The sequence below is a fragment of the Bos grunniens genome, chromosome 18 (assembly GCF_055505025.1).
Source record: "Bos grunniens cultivar Pamir isolate PY7600 chromosome 18, Bosgru_T2T1.0, whole genome shotgun sequence".
In the NCBI taxonomy this organism is placed as follows: domain Eukaryota; kingdom Metazoa; phylum Chordata; class Mammalia; order Artiodactyla; family Bovidae; genus Bos; species Bos grunniens.
In genome coordinates, this window is record NC_141182.1 from 1,798,215 (window position 1) to 1,817,704 (window position 19,490).

At 58.3% G+C, this 19,490-nt stretch overlaps 1 protein-coding gene across 5 annotated transcripts; it reads right to left on the reverse strand.

Annotated features, from left to right (window-relative positions):
* Positions 1-187: 187 nt before the first annotated feature.
* FCSK (fucose kinase) lies at positions 188-16,804 on the reverse strand. 5 transcript variants are annotated; one of them, XM_086349770.1, is made up of 24 exons: positions 16,764-16,804; positions 13,203-13,307; positions 12,696-12,847; positions 11,944-11,994; positions 10,890-11,015; positions 10,499-10,571; positions 9,964-10,061; positions 9,544-9,624; positions 8,895-9,014; positions 8,547-8,718; positions 8,024-8,136; positions 7,297-7,398; positions 7,040-7,210; positions 6,506-6,570; positions 5,773-6,143; positions 4,995-5,205; positions 4,702-4,868; positions 4,386-4,607; positions 3,956-4,099; positions 3,682-3,801; positions 1,976-2,163; positions 1,800-1,899; positions 1,100-1,323; positions 188-927 (listed from the first exon to the last, which is right to left on the reverse strand). In XM_086349770.1, the coding sequence occupies exons 2-24, from the start codon at positions 13,282-13,284 to the stop codon at positions 841-843; spliced, it is 3,240 nt and encodes a 1,079-aa protein (XP_086205896.1). In that variant the 5' UTR covers positions 13,285-13,307; positions 16,764-16,804; the 3' UTR covers positions 188-840. The 5 variants fall into 5 exon arrangements, with proteins under 5 accessions (XP_086205896.1, XP_086205898.1, XP_086205897.1 ...); XM_086349772.1 differs by having other exon boundaries at positions 16,560-16,804; XM_086349771.1 differs by lacking the exon at positions 16,764-16,804 and adding an exon at positions 15,017-15,137.
* Between the last annotated feature and the right edge of the window lie 2,686 nt (positions 16,805-19,490).

Here is a 19,490-nt window from a genome sequence, read left to right on the forward strand (position 1 = left end):
GAAACATGAAGGCAGAAGTCTGACTCCTCAGCCTCCTCTGGTGCCCAGAGCGGCACATGACAACAAGGGCCTCACCCAGTCCCAGACCCTCATCCCCTCTTGGCCCTTGGCACCAGAAGCTGGATCATCCCAGGGGCAGGTTCCCACACTCCCAGCGGGAACAGAAAGGATCTTCGTGAGGACAGCCTGGAATGCAGAGTGAATTTATTCCAGGAAGACTGAGAACCCACAGGTACGTGGTAGAGCTGCAGCATTGCTGGTTAAGGCCTCAGTTAGCAGCAGCTTGCTGCAGGACTCCACTGGCTCTCTGCCACAGGCATGTTCCCACTCCTCCATTGAGTCAGCCTGGGAGGGAGTGTTGAATAGGAAGTCTCTACTCAGGCAAAAACTGCACCTCTAAGGAAGGCCACAGGAAATGACCCCAAAGGCCTCTACAAGGTCGGCCTTACCAAGGGACCCCAGTGGTCTGCCAAGGCTGGTTGTCATTCCCTTCTTTCAGGCCCTGGTGGAGAGTGAGAAGGCCAAGGCCCAAGCAAGGCCATTGGATTTGTAAAGGCCACAGGAAACGCTTAGCTTGGGACTTTCCTAGGTCCAGATGGAGCACAGGCTAAGCCTAGGCCACCATCAACCAGGTCTCAGTCCTGTTGCCGAGCACCGTCTCTGCTACACCAGGTTTTAGAAAGGGCCGGGCCAGAGCTTGGGTTGCTTTCCTTTGGAAGCAGGTTCACAGAGAAGTGGGTGGAGAGAAGACTGAACGCTCCCCTGAGGAAGGACAGCAGGGGCTGCTGTAGCTACAGGCTTTCTCCTCTTGCACAGGGACAAGCCTCAAGAGAAGGGGCCTCAGGTAGAGGTGTCAGTCCCCAGCAGCTGCAGGCTCAGGCCCTGAGTGTCCACTTCTACCAGGTGGATGCTGTAGTTCCCGAGGCCCTAGGAGCAAAGGATGGGAGGTGTTAGTGGGCTCTGCGTGGATTTCAGGCTCTCAGGAGGCTGGACTTGAGCTGCAGGGCCAAGGGGGCTTACAGCTGTAGCCCTGGTTAACTGGTGGGCCACAGGGAGGGCTCCTGTCCCCGCCAGTTAGCATACTCCAACCACCCGGTACCTTTGTCTTGGCCAGCACGGCCTCCAGAGCCTCCTTCTGCCGCGGTTCCTTGGTCAGTAGACAGAGAAAGCCTCCGCCCCCTGCCCCTGCCAGGCTCTGGCCGTGCACGTAGGGGGCCAGGACATCCATCAAAAGCCGCACCACCAGGGGCTCACAGCCTGGAGCCATGAGCTTCTTCTGCTCCCAGTATGATGTCAGGCACTGGCCCAGCAGAGGCAGACTCCCTGGGGTGGAGGCAGAAAGGGGGTCATCTGTAGGCTGGATGGGGTGCCCAGAGGCACTGCTTAACCGGTGTCCTGGTTCAGAACCTGGGTCCAGTACTGGCTGCAAGCAGGAGCTGTAAAAACCCCCTCAAGGAGTTTGAGCACAGAGCAGCTGGCATGTTACCCAGCACAGTGATCATTTAACTGTGGCCCTGATTAGCTCTGACTCCCTGGAACCCAGCTGTGAAGCCAAGCCTCTTCCCCCATCTGCTTCCCAGTAGGTGGGCTGGAGGCCTTCCCCAGGATGCAAGTACTGTCCTGAGACACGACTCGCACTTAAGTGTCGGACCCTGCAGAGGACAGACTGTAGGCCTCTGTCCCCGGGGGCCTCGTACCGAGGGCAGTACCAAGCCCTGCAGAGCCCCCTGGCCTCAGACCCACGAGCAGCAGCAGGCACTCACTCTGGGGTTCTGAACTCCAGTGGGGAAGCGCCTCACCTTGGCGGAAGGCTTCTGCACACTCCTCGGTCTGCTGCACCAGGCGGCGGGCGTTCTGCACAACGGCGGGCAGCCGGGCGTACCAGCTCCTCAGCACATCCTGCAGGGAGTGCAGGAGCCATGAGGCCAAGCCTCGCTGAGCAGTCCACCTCCTCCCTCCTGGGGCCAGGGCTCACCTGGAGCAGATTCCGGGCCAGGCGGGTCTTCCCAGTGTACACCAGCAGCAGGTGGTCATTGAGCTTCTGGACAAAGCCCTCAGGCACAGCGACCTCCTCCACTTCTACCTTCAGTGGCAGCTGAGCCTGGGAGCGCCCCACCTTGATGCCGGGCATGAGGCCACCCACCTGGTCCTGCCAGCCACCTCCTACGAGAGCCCCAGCCCCATTACCGCTGGGGCCTCCCTGGCCAAGCTTCCCTCTCCTGGTCCAGGTTTCTGGCCTTGCGTCCCTGGCCGGGACCAGCCTGGGAAAACAGCTTCCCTCACCAACACTGAGTCAGCTGAGCTGTACAGCTTCCGCCCCAGCCCCGGGTGCAAGACAAGCCCAGGGGAAGGGGCTTCATTCCAGAGCCCAAGCTTAGAACCTAACCCAAGGCCTGAGGTTTGCTGCAGACCTAATGTGTTCTTGGAACTGGGGTAAACCACATCAAAGGATTAAGACCTTACCCTAACCTTTCCCCCAGGGCAGGATGACACAGGACTCTCCCTACAGCGTAACAGTTCCTGCACCCCGTCTTGCCTGATAAAGGGTGTTGATGGTAGAAATAAGCTTTTCGGCATATCTTATCAAACTTTATATAAAATAGCTTGTTCACATTCTGCTTCAGTAATGAAAGGTATGGATCTCTTTTCTTCTGACGGCTATATAAAAATGTCAAAACCACAGGTCTTTGATACCTGGAGAAGGGCCTGCAAGGGTTTCGAGTATGAAACGCAAATGGCAGGAGGCATCTGGAACGCTTTGGCCAAAACGTGGTTAGTGTCAAGGCCTGGAACACTGAGAACTCCTTAATGGCACTCCTCCTCTCCAGGGCACCTGGCATAGCTTGTAATTATACGTTCATTTGAGTGGCTATTGATTAATGTTCGTCTCCAGCAGCCCATATGACTTCTGATGGCAAGGACCCTGGTTTTGTTCATTCTGTCCCCAGGGCCCAATGCAGAGTGGGTATCTGATAAGCAGTTGTCATTTGCCCAAATGAAGGATATGAACGGTACACTCCGAGAAAACTAAAAGGCTTCCCTATTGGGCCTTTGTGCTAACACCACCTATTATAGGATGTGAGTCAATACAGTGAGAGGAGGAGTTGGGCTACACGGCGGCCAGGGAAGAGACCATCGTCAGGCATCTGTGTGTCTCTGTGGCAGCTTCCTTCCAGGGCTGTGCTGGAGGGGAGGCTCGGCATCCCGAGGTGAGAGCACCCTGGAGCCAGACAGGCCTTGCTGCTCTCTACTGTGTGGACACTAAGGGGCCGCCACTGTGAGAAGCCTGGTGCTAGACACTCTGTATGACCATGGCCCTGTGCTGGGCGCCCCCTCAGGTGGTGGGGGCCCCAGCCAGGGGAGGGACAAGGTGCTGACAAGCAGGCTGAGAGGCCTGTCCCCTACTCCAAACCCAGTCCCGCCCTGAGGGACGGCCCTTAGGAACACAGACGGAAGGAATACCTAACAAGAAAGGTGTTGCACGGACTCTTAAGAGTATCTGTTTCTACATCAAGTCCTTTGAGGTAGAAATAGTTCATTTTGAAAGCACCAGAGAGAGTGTGAAAGGGATAAGAAGGCAACTCTTAATCACTGTGCAGCCCAGCGCAGCTGTGGGCGCTCTGCAGGTCCAGGGGAGCCCGTTTCTGATGACCCCCGTCCTGCCCCGGGGCAGCCCCCTACCTGTGGTGAGCACCTGCTCCAGGTGCAGGACTGCGTGGATCAGGGCCTCCGCGCCCACCACGCGGCCTGCGGCCCGCTGCACCGCCGCCAGGGCGGCCCCCGCCAGGATGCTGCTGGTGCCTGCAGGGCGGGAGAGAGGGCCGGCATGAAGCCGCTCCGCCAGCCCGTCCTGCCCCACCCACTCCCGCTCCACGAGGCAGGGCCCGGCGAGGGGGCCAGAGCGAGGCTGAAGGGGTGACCGGGCCGGTGTGCAGCAAGGGGCGGACCCACTCACCAAGGCCAGACCCGTGGGGCAGCTCAGACCAGGTGTGCAGCTCGAAGCCACCCCCGAAGGCACGTAGCAGCTGCTCCCTCAGCGAGAGCTCGGAGGAGACACTGACGATGCCCGCGCAGACGAAGGCTGCCTTCAGCAGCGCCCCTGCGTAGGGAGCAGTCCCCAGATGGGCGTTTGGTCTCCAGGGTGGAAACAGCCCCCAACCCGTCTCAGCGCGGCCAGGGGCTCAGCCCAGCAGCAGTGCACACCCCCTCCCCAGTCACGACAGGCCCTGCGGGCTCTGGGCAACAGCCCGCGGGCCGCTCTCCCTTCTGCACCCGTGTGGGCTGTTGGGGTGACGGCAGGGCGCCCCTCAGGCCTGGCCGCTGTGGCCTGAAGGCTCTGAGGCTCCGCCCCCACGCCCCGCCGCGCACGTGGCAGGCGCGCTGACCTGGGGCCTGGGGCTGGCAGTAACCCCGCATGTCGTCCAGGTTGCAACACACGATCTTCACGGCCATCTGGTCCTGCCGGGGCCCCACCGCCAGCCGCAGCTCGGGCTCCGGGATGCGGCGAGCCCTGGCCCCAATGGGCCGGCGGCTGTCCACTCGCACAGCCAGGCCCAGCACGGCCCCACCGAGCTCGTAGGCCAGGGGCGGCGTGTCACTCCAGCCCCCTGTGGCAACAGAACGAGACCCAGCTGGTCTCGAGGGGCTGCCAGCTCAGCTCTGGGGTGCCAACCCCCACCCCACGCTCCTCCATGGGCTCACCAGAGAAGTCCACCCGCGCCGGGCACTCCGCCACCACCCACTGCCCGGGCGCCGGCAACTCCACCGGCACGCAGCAGACGAAGCGCTGGGCGGACATCACAGCCCGGCGTATCAGCAGCTGTCCGGCCCCCTCGTAGTGGCGGGCGGCCCGCACCAGCAAGGCTGGCCTGAAGGAGGGAAGGTGGGGCCTGGGTCCCGACTGCCCCGGGGATCTGGGGCCGCCCCGCCCCTCTGGGCTCCCACCTCCAAGGCCGGCAGGGGCTCCTCCAGGGGCTCCGGCGCTCTCAGCCTACCTGCTCAGCCACCTGGCCCGCTCCCGGGTGAGCCCTTCCACGCCCCGCGCCAGGTCTCCACGCTCCAGGAAGGAGAAGGGCAACACCCACTCGGGGTTGGCCGCAGGCCCACTGCGCAAGCCGCCTCGGCCCTCCGCCATGCAGCCCAGGACGTCTGCCACACAGGCCAGGGCACGGGCGGCCACACCAGGGTCTTCCGCACCAGCTGCCACTGACGGACCAGGAGGCGGGCAGCTGCTGAGAAGCCCGTCCCCAAGGCCCTCTGCCCTCAAACACCCCAGACCCCTCACACCTCTGCTCTGTGGCCCCACCTGTATCCTGGCCTGAGAGTGCCCCCCAGTTCTCCGTCTGGCAAAGTTCTCATCCTGGTGAGTCCCAGCCCAGGACGCCCTTAGTGAGTAAGAGCTCAGTCTCGGGAAGCAAACCACCTGAGTTCATCCTCAGTCCCCCTGGGTGGCTGAGTGAACACCGTCAACAGGGAACAAGGCGCTGCCTGAGCCCCTGCTGGAGTGCTTCACCCCATCCGGCCCCCAGCACAGAATGCATGCTCTGCCGATGCTCATGGGACCCAGAGGCTCAGCGCCAGGCCCCCACCTCTCCCCAAACCCCTCAATGACTCGGATGGAGCTTCCTAGCACCCAGACGGTTAACTCCACTTGTGTCTGCCCCCTGCTTTAGAGTCTCATGTCTCACTAATGCCTGAGGTTGACGACCCAGAGGACAGATAGGGCAGGTGATGCGGGGTCTGGCTTCCCAGCTGGGTGCCCAGCACACTCACCCTGGTCCAGCGTGGCCAGCAGGGGCCCAGGACAGCCCTCGTGGACGGCAGCCCAGGTCAGCGGGCGCAGGCTGAGGTCCTGCCGGGCCTCCAGCACGTGCCGCGCCTTGTGCAGGGCCTGGCGGAAGAACAGGTCCCGGCGGGCGGCCAGCGTGGCGCCCCGGTCCAGGCACGGCTGCAGCTGCTCCCAGGACAGACGCCAGCAAGCCCGCCAAGCGCGCAGGGCCCGGCCCCCATCCTCCTGGGGATCCAGCATCCACAGCAGATCCCTGGGCCCCGGGGCCCTCGAGGGGTGGAGCACGGGGAAGAGACGGGCACTGAGGAGGCAGCGCTCAGTGAGGGGCACGTCCGGGTCCCACAGGTCCCAGTCCCTGAGGTGGGGAGAAGCCGCATCAGCAGGAAGGGAGCACGGTCCCCCAGCCCCGACCACCTGTCAGCGGGGGCCTGGCTCCTTCCTGGGGACAGGACCAAGCCCTCCAGAGACGGCACAAGCGAGCGATTCAGGGCGGGAGGCCCAGCTGCCCTGCCTCCTTTCCCAGGCCGCTGAACAAAATCCCAGAGCCTGGGCACGGTCAATAATTTGGAATAGCCCAGGGGGAAGATGCTAGGGCAGATGAGGCTGCTCAAAACTACCCCAGGCCCCAGGGATTGAGGGAGGTGGGCCCTGAGCCTCCAGGCAGCTGCCACCCCGGCTGCCAAGGCCCACGGAGCCCCATGGGGCCATCCACCCTACCGGATGCCCGTCTTCTGGAAGAATTTACTCCAAGACATGTTGAGATATGTTCCTGTTCCCTGTCTCTGGGAGAAGAGAAGGAAGCAGTCAGGACTGATGGGACCACAGGAAGGGGTTAGGGAAAATAAGGCCAGGGGACTGGGGTCGCAGGAAGAGAGATGGGGGCACACGGGCAAACAGGTCCTGAACCAGCGACAAGCCCTGGCACCTCCAGATGCCTGCCCGGGGGCCTGGGACCCGGAGCAGAATGCTGGCCTCCGGCCTGACCCACTGCAACTGGCTCTGCAGCCAAGGCGGGTCGCTTCCTTCTCTGAACCTCAGTCTCAGCCTGAAAAATGGGGGTAGGAGTCCCCAGCTAGCCAGGAGCAGGGAGGGAAAGGCCTGCTGAGGCCCTACCGGCCGCATCCTCCTCACAGCCTGTATTCCCCAGGTGAGCGCTCGCAGAGCCCCGCAGGGGAGTGGGCGCTGTGCTGAGGACACTGGGGCTGCCCAAGGCCTAAAAACGGGGGTGAGGGGAGGCCGCTGAGCACCTACCTCCCAGCTGTCCAGGCGGCCCACGAGGGTGAAGGCCCGGCTAGGTGCACCGTGCAGCTGCACGTGGTGTCCCCGCAGGACAAGGTCACGCAGCTCCACACCGTGCAGCGCCTGGGACTGGGCCACGTCCAGGCCACTCACGAAGCAGCCAGTGCCAACGTGAATGGGGCCCTGGGGGGGAGAGGACGGGGTCTGCGTGCTCAGCGGAGTCCAGGCACGCCCCAGAGCGGGCTTCCCCACCACACGCCCGGCCTCACCCGTAGGTGGCAGTGCTGCAGGACACTCCCGGGGCCCAGCCGCACGGGGCCCTCCAGCAGGCAGCTGACCACAGCGCTCCCGGCCTCCAGCAGCGGCCGCTCCTGCAGACCCGGGAGAAAGCTGTGAGGCCCCAGCAGGGGCGGCCCCAATCCTCCTCCACAGCCCGGCCCCAGCCAGAACTCCTGCCGCTCCCCACGCCTGTCGGCCGGCCAGATCCCTCTCTGCACCTCCCTGGCCCCAGCCTTAGGCCAACTCCCACCCCATCTTGGTTCCTGCTGTTCCGCCAGGGGCACGCTCCCCTCCAGAGCAAACCTGAACCCAGAAATGGGGGTCCCACCAGATGACAGCCCCCCAGAAAACTCCCACCTGTCCAGCTAGTCCAACCCCTGCCACCCTGAGTGTTGCCTCTGCACTCTACCTGCCCATCACCATGAATTTGCCTGACTCCCTGAGCAGACTCTTCAGAAAGGGTTAAGGGGCACTCTTTAGCTTCTCAATCAGTCAGACTGGGATGTAGAATCCTGACTTGGCTACTTCTGGCTCTGTGGCCTTAAGCAAGTTACTTAACCTCCCTGAGCCTCCAGTGACTCCTGTGTGAAATGAGGTAATAACACCTACGCTCACAGTCTGTCCCAAGCATGCTGTTCCCGCCCCTCCCTGCAGCCCCCATGGCCACCAAGCACCCTGTAGGCACCTCTGCGGGCCTCACCTCCAGGCAGGTCTTACCTCCACCTGGGAGTGTATGACCTGGGCCCCCAGAGCCCCTGGGGATGTGAGACTGTGCAGGAACTCACTGGCTGAGTTGGTCATATAGCTGTAGCTGCCATCAGGGACATACGCTGTAGAGACACAAGTACTGACCTCAACGCCCTGCCTCCTGCGGCTCTGACACCAGGCTGGGCCACCAGAAAACACGGCCTCATCAGGGCCTGGGAGGGCAGACGTGAAAACGAGCCCACTGTGCTGATGGGGAAGCTGAGATCCAGAGAGGCTCGGCAACCTGCCCAAAGTCACCCAGCTACAAAGCAGCAAGACCAGGACAGGAGCCCAGGAATGAGACGAAGAAAGAAGGGAAGCGGTATGTCAGCCCAGGGGACTTGGAACTGGGAGAAGGTAGCTGTCCCGCGCAGGTGCTCATGAGGCCGGCCTGGCCTAGGGGCCCAGAGGCCAGCGGGTGAGGGAGGAGCCTCCCCTGGGGGTCCCCACTCCCAAGGCTTCCCTACCCAGAGCGCAGAAAGGCAGGACCCACCCACTGTGAGCGGCTGACCGCGGAGCTGCCTCCATAGCTCAGCCCGGGCGCCGTGCAGATAGCCCGCGACGTCCGCATCACCTTGCCCCATCTCCGGGGGCCGCCCCACCAGGAAGTCCTCCCTTTGCACGTTCCGGGCCATGCAGAGCAGGATGTCAAAAAACAGAGACAGCTGGGACAGGGGTGGGCACTACTGTCAGTGGGCTCTCCGGCTGAGTGGGGCCCACTCCCTCCCCAGAGACGCGGACACACAGAGGGGAACAGACTGGCTGGAGGCCCCGCAGCCAGACCAGTAGCATCAGGGCCTCTCGCCCATGTCAAGGCCTCCCGGTCCCCAGTCCCGGGCACCTGGCCAGGCCGGGCTCCAGAGTCTAAGCCCAGATAGGTGCAGGCATCCAGAGGCGGGCTCACGTGGGTGGCCAGGAGGCGCTCAGCAGTTTCCACAGAGAAGAAGACAACCCCGGACACCTGCAGGGAACCCCACAAGGGTCAGGGAGGAGACCCTGGGTCCAGGCGTGTGCCTGAGCTGGGGAGGGCGGGGGCAGACAGGCCCCCCAGGCCACACTGGACAGGGTCTTCATCTTCTGGGCTACTGTAGCGCCGGGACTCCAGGCTGACTGGAGGCAGCTCCCCACCAAAGGCCCCTCAACAGGCACCTTCTGGGGACCCCTCAATTTTCAGGGCTCCTCCATCTTCCCTATGGCCTAGTCCCAGACTCTTACGCACCTCTTACATCTCTGTCCTTCCTTCTAGAAAGATCCCTCGAGCCTGCTTCTGGCCCTTCTCATTCAGGACAAGACTCTGAATGCCAAGGCTAACCCTGTCCTTAGGTTTTGGCGCCACCTGCTCCCCTGAATACCCGTTCCAGATCTGCCTCAGATTCTGGTTCTAGCCTTCCTGGAAGGAGGAGGGCTCTGCCCTGGGCAGGAAGGCAACCCCTCCCTCTCCCATCCCATAAAGTCTCCAAGCCCCCCACCCTGGGGGCTGGCAGCCGTACCAGCGGCACACGCCCATCGGGCCTGGCGCATCGTTGTATCTCTGCCTCAGTGCCCTGGTAGTAAATGTCCAGAACGAAGCCCTAGGTGAGAGGAGGAGACAGAGTTAGGAAAGGAGGCAAAGAGACCGAGAGGGAGGGTGTTCTCCAGGTGCAAACCTCTGATGCAGTCTGAGAGAGCCGGGACACTCCCCAGACACCAGTGCCCAAGACCTCCCCCAGCCCCACGGCAGACCGTCTCCACGGCTTTGAATGTCTCCACAGCCCCAAGTGCAGGCACGGAGCCCGGCACAGGATTGGGGGCAACTCGTGTTTGGCAAAAGACTAAGTGAGCACAGGAGCTGCTGCCATGGGGAAAACCTCAAACCCAGGCCAGCCAGGAGTCAGGACCAGGCTGCACAGACCACGGGCCCGGGGTCCTACCTCAGAGTCGGTCAGGTAGACACCATGGCTCCGGGCGTAGGCCATGCTCCCCGGAAGGGCGATCCCTCTGGCTCCCCGGAAGCCGTCCCAGCTGATGCCTGTGGGTGGGGGAGTCAGGAGGCTCTCCAGGGACCCCAACCCAAGGCAAGGGCAGTGGCGGCGGGGGGGCCCTGCCAGGAGGCATGCACTCAGGGCAGGCCTGTGCAGGCACCTCTAGAGAAAGCACGTTTCCATGGTTTCCAACATGGGCATTCCTCTGGGAGAATGACAGCACCTTACCCCCCAGGCTTGTCCCCGGAGCCCTTGGGGGCCAAAGGGACAGACTGGGTGTCTCCATCCCACGGACAGGAGAGGGAGGCGCGGCAGGGGAAGCCTGCCTCCTGCTCTAGGCTCCATCCCGAAAACCTCAGAGCATCCCTTCCGCAGGGGCAGCAGCAGGGGCAGCGGGCCAGGCCGAGATGGCGGGTGGGGGAGGAGAGGCAGAGAGGGCGCAGCGGCGCCTAGAGAAGGCAGCCGCAAACCTCCGCAAGCTCACCTGGGTGCGGAGGCACCGACAGCAGCATGTCCGTGCTGCAGACCCACACGCCCGGCGGGGATCCCGGGCCCAGCTGGGGAGAGAGAGAGCTGGCTGGGCCCAGTCCTGCCCATGGGCACGGCCTCCGCCTGTTCCGGGGGACTAGGCTGCTGAGGGGACGGGGTCCCCTGACCTGCGATGCCCATGCCCACCCTCCCACCTACTTTTGGGGCCACGCCTCCCCCAGGGCGGCATACTACTCTCCTGAAGCGCCCCCTAAAAGCTGGCACCCAAAGCCATTGTTGGTAACTAAACGTGGGCTCCCAAAGCCATTGTTCTGGCGTCCCCTGTCTCAGCCAGCAAAGACCATGGCTGGGGCACAGTGGGGAACAGGACAAGGGCCCGGCCTCACCCGATGGCTCATGATGTCCAGCAGGCAGTCCAGGTTGCAGACCACGGCCTCCACGGGGGCCTGGGGGTTCTCCACAGGGAGGCAGGTGAAGGCCCGGCCACAGTCATCAAAGGGGAAGTCTCGGCCCTGGGGGAGCGGGGACAGGCAGAGGAGCCTGGGGCAGAGGGCCAGAGCGGAAAGCCACCAGGCTCTGGACTTTGACAAGGGTTTTTCTCATATAACTTTTCCATGTAATTTTTGAAATGACTATGGTAAAAAATTAGACAATGCAGATACACAAAAGGAAAAAGACCCCCTCAGGGATAATAACCATTGCCCTCATTTTTGAGGTATATCCTTTCATATACCTCATATGCAGACTATGTTTTTACAAAAACTTAAAAGGTGGAGAAAATAGAACTTCACACACACACATAGGAGTGTAAGTCAAACTGGAGAAATAAGATTGGGAACCACATCAAAATCAATATCCTGGCTGTGGCTATACTATAGTTTTGGAAAATATGACCATTGCAGGGATCTACGCAAGGTTTACAGAGGTTTCTCTCTGGACTATTTCTTATATGTGCATCTATGATGATCTCAACCAAACTTTCAATTAAAAAAGCCGAGATCATTCTATTCAAACTTGTGTGACTCACCTTTTTCACTAAATAATGAAAACACATTCACTGACACTCACAGTGAGCCAGGTCCAGCCCCAATTTAAACATTTAATGGGCCATCTCAACACTTCCACATGAAGGAGGAAGTGCTAACCAAGGCCTAGAAATGATCACGTGACCACTGCCCCAGGTCACAGAGTCAGTCAACGCACAGGTGAGTGCAGAGAGTTAAATGGACCTTTTAATCGCTGTCTAACATTCCTCCAGAGGATATGCTGCTTTTATTTATCCAATTCCCCCTTTTGAACACCTGGATCAATTCTGATCCTGACGCTTCCGAACGTGCACAGTGGACACCTTGCACAGAGGAAGGCGCCCTCTAAGGTCCCGTCCAGCCCCAAGAACCAATGGCTCCCTCCTGCGTGGGCCCTGCCGGGCATTCTACTAACCATGTGCAGGATGAGGATCCAGGCCGAGTGCAGAACATCTGACGTGACCACCTATCAGAAGTGGGAGAGCCCTGTTGACAGAGGTCTGGACAGATGGCAGCCAAGGATGGCAGCCTCCCCTCCAGGGAGAAACCCCAGCACCAGTCCACACAAGTAGCAAAGCAATAACAGGTAAGACCAATGGCCAGAGGCAGGCACAAGACAGCCCTGGCCCCTCCGGGATGAGGGGACAAAGCGGCCTGGCGGTGGGGCCACCCCTGCCCCACTTGTAGGGAAACTTGCAGACGATAGCGTGGGGCTGGCTGGCAGCCACACAGTGGTCCCCCGGCTCACTGGCACCACTCCCAGTGCCAGGCTGCAGCCACAGCTGCAGCTACCCTCCCTCCCTGTGCCAGGGCACCACGCCAGCAGGGTGACCGACTGAAGTGACTGGGTGTGTGCGGGACGTGGGCTGGTGCCCTACCCTCTGGGGCTGCTGCATCCCAGCTCCAGCAAGCCACTGCCACGTGGGAAGGAGAGCCCAGGGTGGCAAGACGGATTTTTCAAGAGTTCCGACACTGGCTCTGAACTACTACCAAAGGCTGGCCCTGTGTTTTGCCCTCACCTGGGTGAGTCTGCCCAATCTACAGACGCAAACATGATGCTGACCCTGAATGGGGCAGGGCGGTGGGGCCCGAGGAGCGGGACCAGGGAAAGCTCTGATTGAAGCCCCCACCCTGCCGTGCTGAGGAGGGGACATCAGGACCACTCACGGTGAAGCCTGCGCGGGCGCTCAGGTGCTCAGCAGCCACCAGCAGGGCATTGAGGGTGGCTCCCCCACTGCCCACGTGAACCTCAGGGTCCTCCACAGCCAGCAGCAGCGTTCCGGCAGGGATCTGCTCTCGCTTCTGCCGTATTTCCAGCTCTGCAGTCAGAACACGGCTGGGACCTGCCCCCCAGCACCCCACCCCCAGTCCCGAGCACCTAGAGCAAACCTCCCAACCGCCATTATTTTCTCTTCTTTGACTTAGCACCTTTTCATCTAGTAGCTCATTAGATCTTTTCCCAACTCAGTGAGGTAAGGACAGTTACTCCCACTTCACAGATGAGAAAACCAAGTCTCAGTGAACTGACATGTGTCTGAGGTCACATGGCAAGGAAGAAGCAGAATCTAGGTTTGAACCTGGGACTGCCTGGCTCCTGGGGCTCCAGGGATATGTGGCAAGGAACAGGGAGTGGGTTCTACACCAGGGGCAGCATGCAGAGGGAGGGTCAACTACCTCTCTGGAAGACCTCAACGCTGTCCTTGTACTGACACGTCAGGATGATGACCGTCCAATCAACCCCCTTTGGCTGCTCCATTCTGGCCAAAGTTGAAGGGTTTCCTGGGCAGAGATACAGAGGTATGTGAATGTGTTTAAATTATCATATCCTAAAATTGATTTTTCTGGTTGTAAATAGTTTTATGAGTTTTAACACACATATAGATTCTTGTGGTCACTACCACCATCTGCATCTCAAAGAACTACACCTCAACCATTTACAGTCACACCCTCCTCCATGCGGCACCTCTGACAACCAGCCATCCGTTCTCCAGAGCTATAGCTGGAATGTACTCTTTTGAGATTGTCTTCTTTCACTCAACACAGCGCCTCTGAGATCCATCTGAGTTGGCTAAGCATAGCCGTAGCCCTTTCTCCTTTTTTGCCAAGCAGTGCTCCATCGCCTGGACATTCCACAGTCTGTTTCTCCACCCACCCACTAAAGGAAGGATATCTGGGCTGCTTCCAGGTTTTGGTAATCATGACTAGAACTGCTGTCAACATTCACGTGTAGATTTAACATGAACATAAGACATCTCTCCAGGTGGACACTGAGGTATGGGATTACTGGGTCACGTGATCAGTGTATCTTTGACTTTATCAGTTTGGGTACATGAGATTTCCTCAGAAGAGGAAGAAAGGAGAGGGGGTGGCGTTGACAGCGGCCCCCCGCTTAAAGCACGGGGCCACCCTTTCTGTACCGCAGGCCCCTCATCACCCAATCGCTGGCTCTGAGCTGAGGCTGGGGAGGGAGGCTCTATGTCCAGGCTCCTGAGGGTGCGGGCAATTCCCTGCAAAGAGGGAAGCTCTGGGAGGGGTGCACCAGTCTGTTCAAGGGCAGTGTGCCCACAGCACCCACTACAGGGCCCTCGGAGGGGACGTCCCCTCTCAAAGACTCCAAGCCAGATGGGGCTGCAACCCCACCTGTCAGTCACCTTCCTCCAGAGCACTCTGAGCAGTGGGGGGAAGGTGAGGCCGAAGCCACAGCTTCACCCACTCCTATCCCCGCGACGCTCCTGTCCTGCCACGTAAGAACAGTCTGACTGCCAAGGCTCGGCCTCCCCAAGACCTCCATAGCGGGTCCTTAGAAGTGCACTGCCAGCGGTGGTGCCACGCAGCAGCCCCCAGAGCTCAGCATGGGGAGGGCCAGTGGGGCGAGCTGTGGGGCACCCCAGAGGTGCCCTGAGCACACCTCCGTCCGCAGTCCACCCGCATTCCAGTCGGAGCCAACAGGAACCTGAACCTCAGTCCATTTCTTCCTGTGTCAGACTCTGCTGCCACAAGCCGTGGTTCAGGCTGACAGATACTGCCACTTAGCAACACCCACACTCCCACAAGCTTCCAGGGAAAGCCTCTGCCACTAACAGAAACTGCTCGGCTCCCCACTCAGCTCAGGAGGGGAATCCAGAGGGAAATCCGAGCAGGAGATCTTGGCCAGGGATCTGAGGTCAGAGGCATTCCCTAGGTTACCCATCAGGCCTTCCCAGTGAAGGGTGTGGCTGGGGATTCCAGGCTGGCCACCAACTCCCTGTGAGACCTTTGGCACCCCCTAACTGGCTCTGGCCTCCGGTGGTAGGAAGCATAATGGCAGATGCCCCCCATCTCGTTCACATGGAGGCCCAGCAACCCATCAACCAACGACTGGAAGAAGACAGACCCGCTCAGACAAGATGGGGATCCCCTGGGAGGCCTCCTTGGTGCCAGAACTCCCCATTCAACCCAACAGAAGCTGTCTCAGAACCACACTGCAGTCTGAGAGCTTCCGGGCATACCTCCTGTCTTCCTTCCAGTGTTCTGTCACAGGAAGTGGACCTGGAATGCAGACAGACAGCTCTCCCAGCTTCCTCCAGGTCCCTCCCCTTCCTCCCTCCCCCAATAAATCTCTTGCAAGTTTAATCTCATCCTATTGTCTGCTTTTCTGAGGACCTGAACCAGTATGGCAAGTACATCATTTTTCTATCAGCACCATCAAAGGAAAAATTACTCTAAGAACCTCTAAATATCTGGGAAGTACTCTCTTGATCCTTAAAGATGAAGAAACTGAGACACAGAGAGATTGACTTGCCCAAGGTCACACAGCTAGCAAGCGGTAGAGCCAAATCTGAACCCAGACACCTTTTTTCCAAAGTCCATTCTCTTTACCACTACACCAAACCTGCTTTGTAGGACTGAAAATAGAACAAAAGTACTAAATATATGTAAAGTGCCCAATACAAGGTGACAGTGAATCAAGGATGGCATTAAAGATGGCCGCTGTTAAGAGTTAGCTCACCCACTCACTCTGACCCATAGTTAAGACACTGATTTTTCGTCCTCACAACACCACTGCCAGGGAAGCATTCTGTCCAGTTCACAAATGTTAGTTGATACTGCAGTCATGACTGGGGCCTGAGTCGCTCAGATTCTTATTTAGGTAATGGGGATAATGAAGGTCATATACAGCTTGTACAGACAGGTCAGGTGTGTCCAGCTCCAAGATTGATGTCCTTATGCACCCTGCAGAAACAAGACCTCTCTCCTGGAGTCTTCACCCTCTGTCATACTTAACATTTGTACGGAGATCTTAGATAGCAAGGCCTCTCTATTCCAACATTCTACACACTTCCAATAGAGCTTCACCTACCGAGGTCAAGTTGAAAAGGTTTTTAATGCCCTCAGCCACACGCTGCCCAAAATTAGGATAGGGAAGGGGAGTCAGGGACAGAATAAAATAAGGCCTCTTCATATTTGCTTCTTGAAGAGAAGTAGGGCAGTGATTTTGCATTTTAAAGGGGAAAAAGTAGTTTCACGGAGGGATCTGATTTGCCTTCTGGGGAAAAAGGAAGGCAGAAGGAAAGTGATTGGAAGTAGAGCTGCTAAGTCACTTCAGTCATGTCCTACTCTGTGCGACCCCAGAGATGACAGCCCACCAGGCTCCCCCGTCCCTGGGATTCTCCAGGCAAGAACACTGGAGTGGGTTGCCATTTCCTTCTCCAATGCATGAAAGTGAAAAGTGAAAGTGAAGGCGCTCAGTCGTGTCCGACTCTCAGCGACCCCATGGACTGCAGCCTTCCAGGCTCCTCCATCCATGGGATTTTCCAGGCAAGAGAACTGGAGTGGGGTGCCATTGCCTTCTCCATGGAAGTAGAGATTACACTGCAAATCACACAAAGGAAATATAGTTGAGATAAGCGGATAATGACGAGACCCGACGGGGTAAAATGAGGCAGGAAAAGTGACCTCAAAGGGAAAGTCACCAGCCCGGCACCCAGCGGCCCAGCCGCCTGGAGTCCCTGTCCTGGGTGTCCCCAAGTCTCAGAGCTCCTGTAAGAAGACCTGGGCCAACGGGATGAGGGGCCTGCAGCCACCCCACAGCAAGCGGGCGCTCGGGGGCGCCGCCAGAGTTCGAAGAGACTCTTCCCTGTAAGGAAACCGGCAGCCAGTGGCCCAGCTCAGTCCTGCGGGCCCAAGAGGTGGGCAGCGGTCGGCGAAACGGCTGGCGGCACCCGCGCGGCGCCGGGTCCGCGCACACCCACATACCTGCCTGCGCCCGGCGCCCCGCGCCGCCAACTCTCCAAGGCGGGGCGGCGCATGCCTCGCTGCGCGTCCTGGGAAGTGTAGTTTCAGCGCTCTCCCCGCCCGGGGTGGTCCCTCCCCGATTTCCAGCTCCGAGCGACCTCGCGGGTCTTCAGACATGGTCCGAGTAACTCCTTCCTAAAGGGCAGTGAGCCGTCCCTTCGAGAAGGGGTGTGGAGGGGAGACGGTGGCTCCGCGGGGCAGCAAAACTACAACTCCCAGAGGAGCCAGGGCGTCTCCAAGACAGAACGCGTTTCCTGAGGCTCGAGTTCTAGGCTTGGGGTGTGTCCATTTGTTTAGCCCGGGGCCGGGGAGTCCTGAGGGTGCGGCGGAGCGGGCCGCAGCTCTGCTCCGCAGAGGCAGAAATCAAACTCGGAGAAGAAACCCACAGGCGTTGTCCCAGCGTAAGCGACCACCGTCCGATTGGCAATTTACCAGGCTTGCACGGGTTCGTCACGTGGGTCCTTCGGTAGAAACGTCACAACTCTAGTGAAAAGATGTGTGGCTCTTTCGGAAAAGTTATGAATGGCAGCATTGTTTGTAATCCCGGAAAAGTGGAAACGCGCGCGCGCTCAGGGTACTGGAAAAATAAATTAGGCACATCCATTCAATGGAATACTATGCAACAGAGATAATTGGCTAGGTCGACATATGCAACAGGGAAAAATGTTCAAGACATTTTGTTAAAGAATATTATGTATGGGAAGCTACTCATGTCAGAAATAATGTCTGTGGACATAATAGTACATATGGACAGGAACAGGACTGGAAGGAGAGCGCCAGAAGGAGGATACTGCCAGGAATGGGCATGGGCAGGGAGACCTTGAACTTCATTTGCACTACTTAAATTTTTCTTAGAGAATGTACTTTACAAAACTGCAGTCGTTAATAGGGAGCCTGGGAGGCCCAAGCAGTGGGTTTCAGAAAAAATGTGACATTCCGCTCACTTTTTGTAACCTTGGCCAGTCACATGGCAATTTTGTGTCGTGTACTCTTTATCTGTGAAATGGGGTAATAATTGTATCAAATGTCTGAGATTATTATGAGGATAAGATAAATTCTTGACTTCATAGCAGATGCTCCAAAATTACTAACCCTTGTTCCGACTATTGCTGTTATTCCCACGTGGCCCCCTTAAAGCTGGATCAGTGGTTTATTCCCTGTTGTATCCTCAGTCACTGGAACATGCCTGGGACATCATCCGTGGTTAAAACAATGTGTTAAATGGTGGAATGAATAAAGAGCAATCCCCTGCTCAGCTCCCACTTCCCCACTTCCTCCCCAAAACCTCTCTCCACCCCACTTTCTCCCACTGCAGTCACCCCCTCTCTTCACTTGGCCCAGGTCTCCTCCTCCTTCCTTCACCTCAGCGCCCCGCTCCTTCTCCTATGAACCCAGGAGGCCTCCAGGAAAGCTGTTCCTAGCAATGCAGACCCTGCTCTGCAGTGGAGGAGAAGGAAGGGGTGCCTGCAGCTGCAGCCCTGGGGGTGGCTCAAGGAAAACACTGAGCTCCAAGGAGTTCAGAGGCCAAGGGCTTCCCCCTACATCCTAGGGCAGGCAGGCTCGCTGGGTCGGGCTCCAAGGCCACTAGTAAAGATATTCACAGAAGTTTTTTTAATGAGCTCAAGTCCTCAGTGCAGCTTGTCAGCAGCAGACACAAAAACGTGTAGCTCTCTACCCCCATGATCTGGGGTAGACAGAGCCATAAAAAAAAAAAATTCTGATGTTATAATATAGGATAGATTCTAGGGTTTGAAATCAGACAAATCCTCTCCAGTTCTCATCACTTTCTGACAGTGTGAGCAAACCACTCAAATTCTTTGAGCTTCAGTTTCTTCCTCTGTAAGAATACAATAGTATTTGCCTAATGGTCTGGCACAGTCCCTGGCACAGAGTAGGCATCCAGAAGTGAAGTGAAGTGAAAGTCGCTCAGTCGTGTCTGACTCTTGGCAACCCTGGGGACTATACAGTCCATGGCATTCTTCAGGCCATAATACTGGAGTGGGTAGCCTTTCCCTTCTCCAAGGGATCTTCCCAACCCAGGAATCAAACCCAGGTCAAATGCAGGTCTCCTGCATTGCAGGTGAATTCTTTACCAGCTGAGTCACAAGGCAAGTCCAAGAATACTAGAGTATAGATAGCCAATCCCTTCCCCAGTGGATCTTCCTGACCCAGGAATCAAACTGGGTTGTCCTGCATTGTAAGCAGATAGTTTACCAACTGAGCTATGAGGGTAGTCCAAGTAGGCATCCCACTTCCTTATTAAACATGCTGCTAGAGTGTGAGGGTGCAAGACTGGAAGCCTTCTTGGAGGAGTTGCAATCTGAGACGAGTGGCTGCTGCTGGTAGCAGGAAATCCCTCTGGGAGTCAGGGCTACCCAGGGATATCTTAGGTTGAGTTTCCTAGATGCAGAACCAGACAAAGGGATTCTTGTGAGAGTGATTTTTTAGGGTAGTAAGGGAGACAGAATAAGGCAGAGGAAGAAGCCAAGCAAAGATGGTTAAGTCCAACACGACTGAAGCAACTTAGCAGCAGCAGCAGCAGCCTCCGCTGGGCTGGAAGAAGCACAAGCTGGAATCAAGATTGCCTGGAGAAATCTCAATAACCGCAGATATGCAGATGACACCATCTTTATGGCAGAAAGTGAAGAGGAACTAAAAAGCCTCTTGATGAAAGTGAAAGTGGAGAGT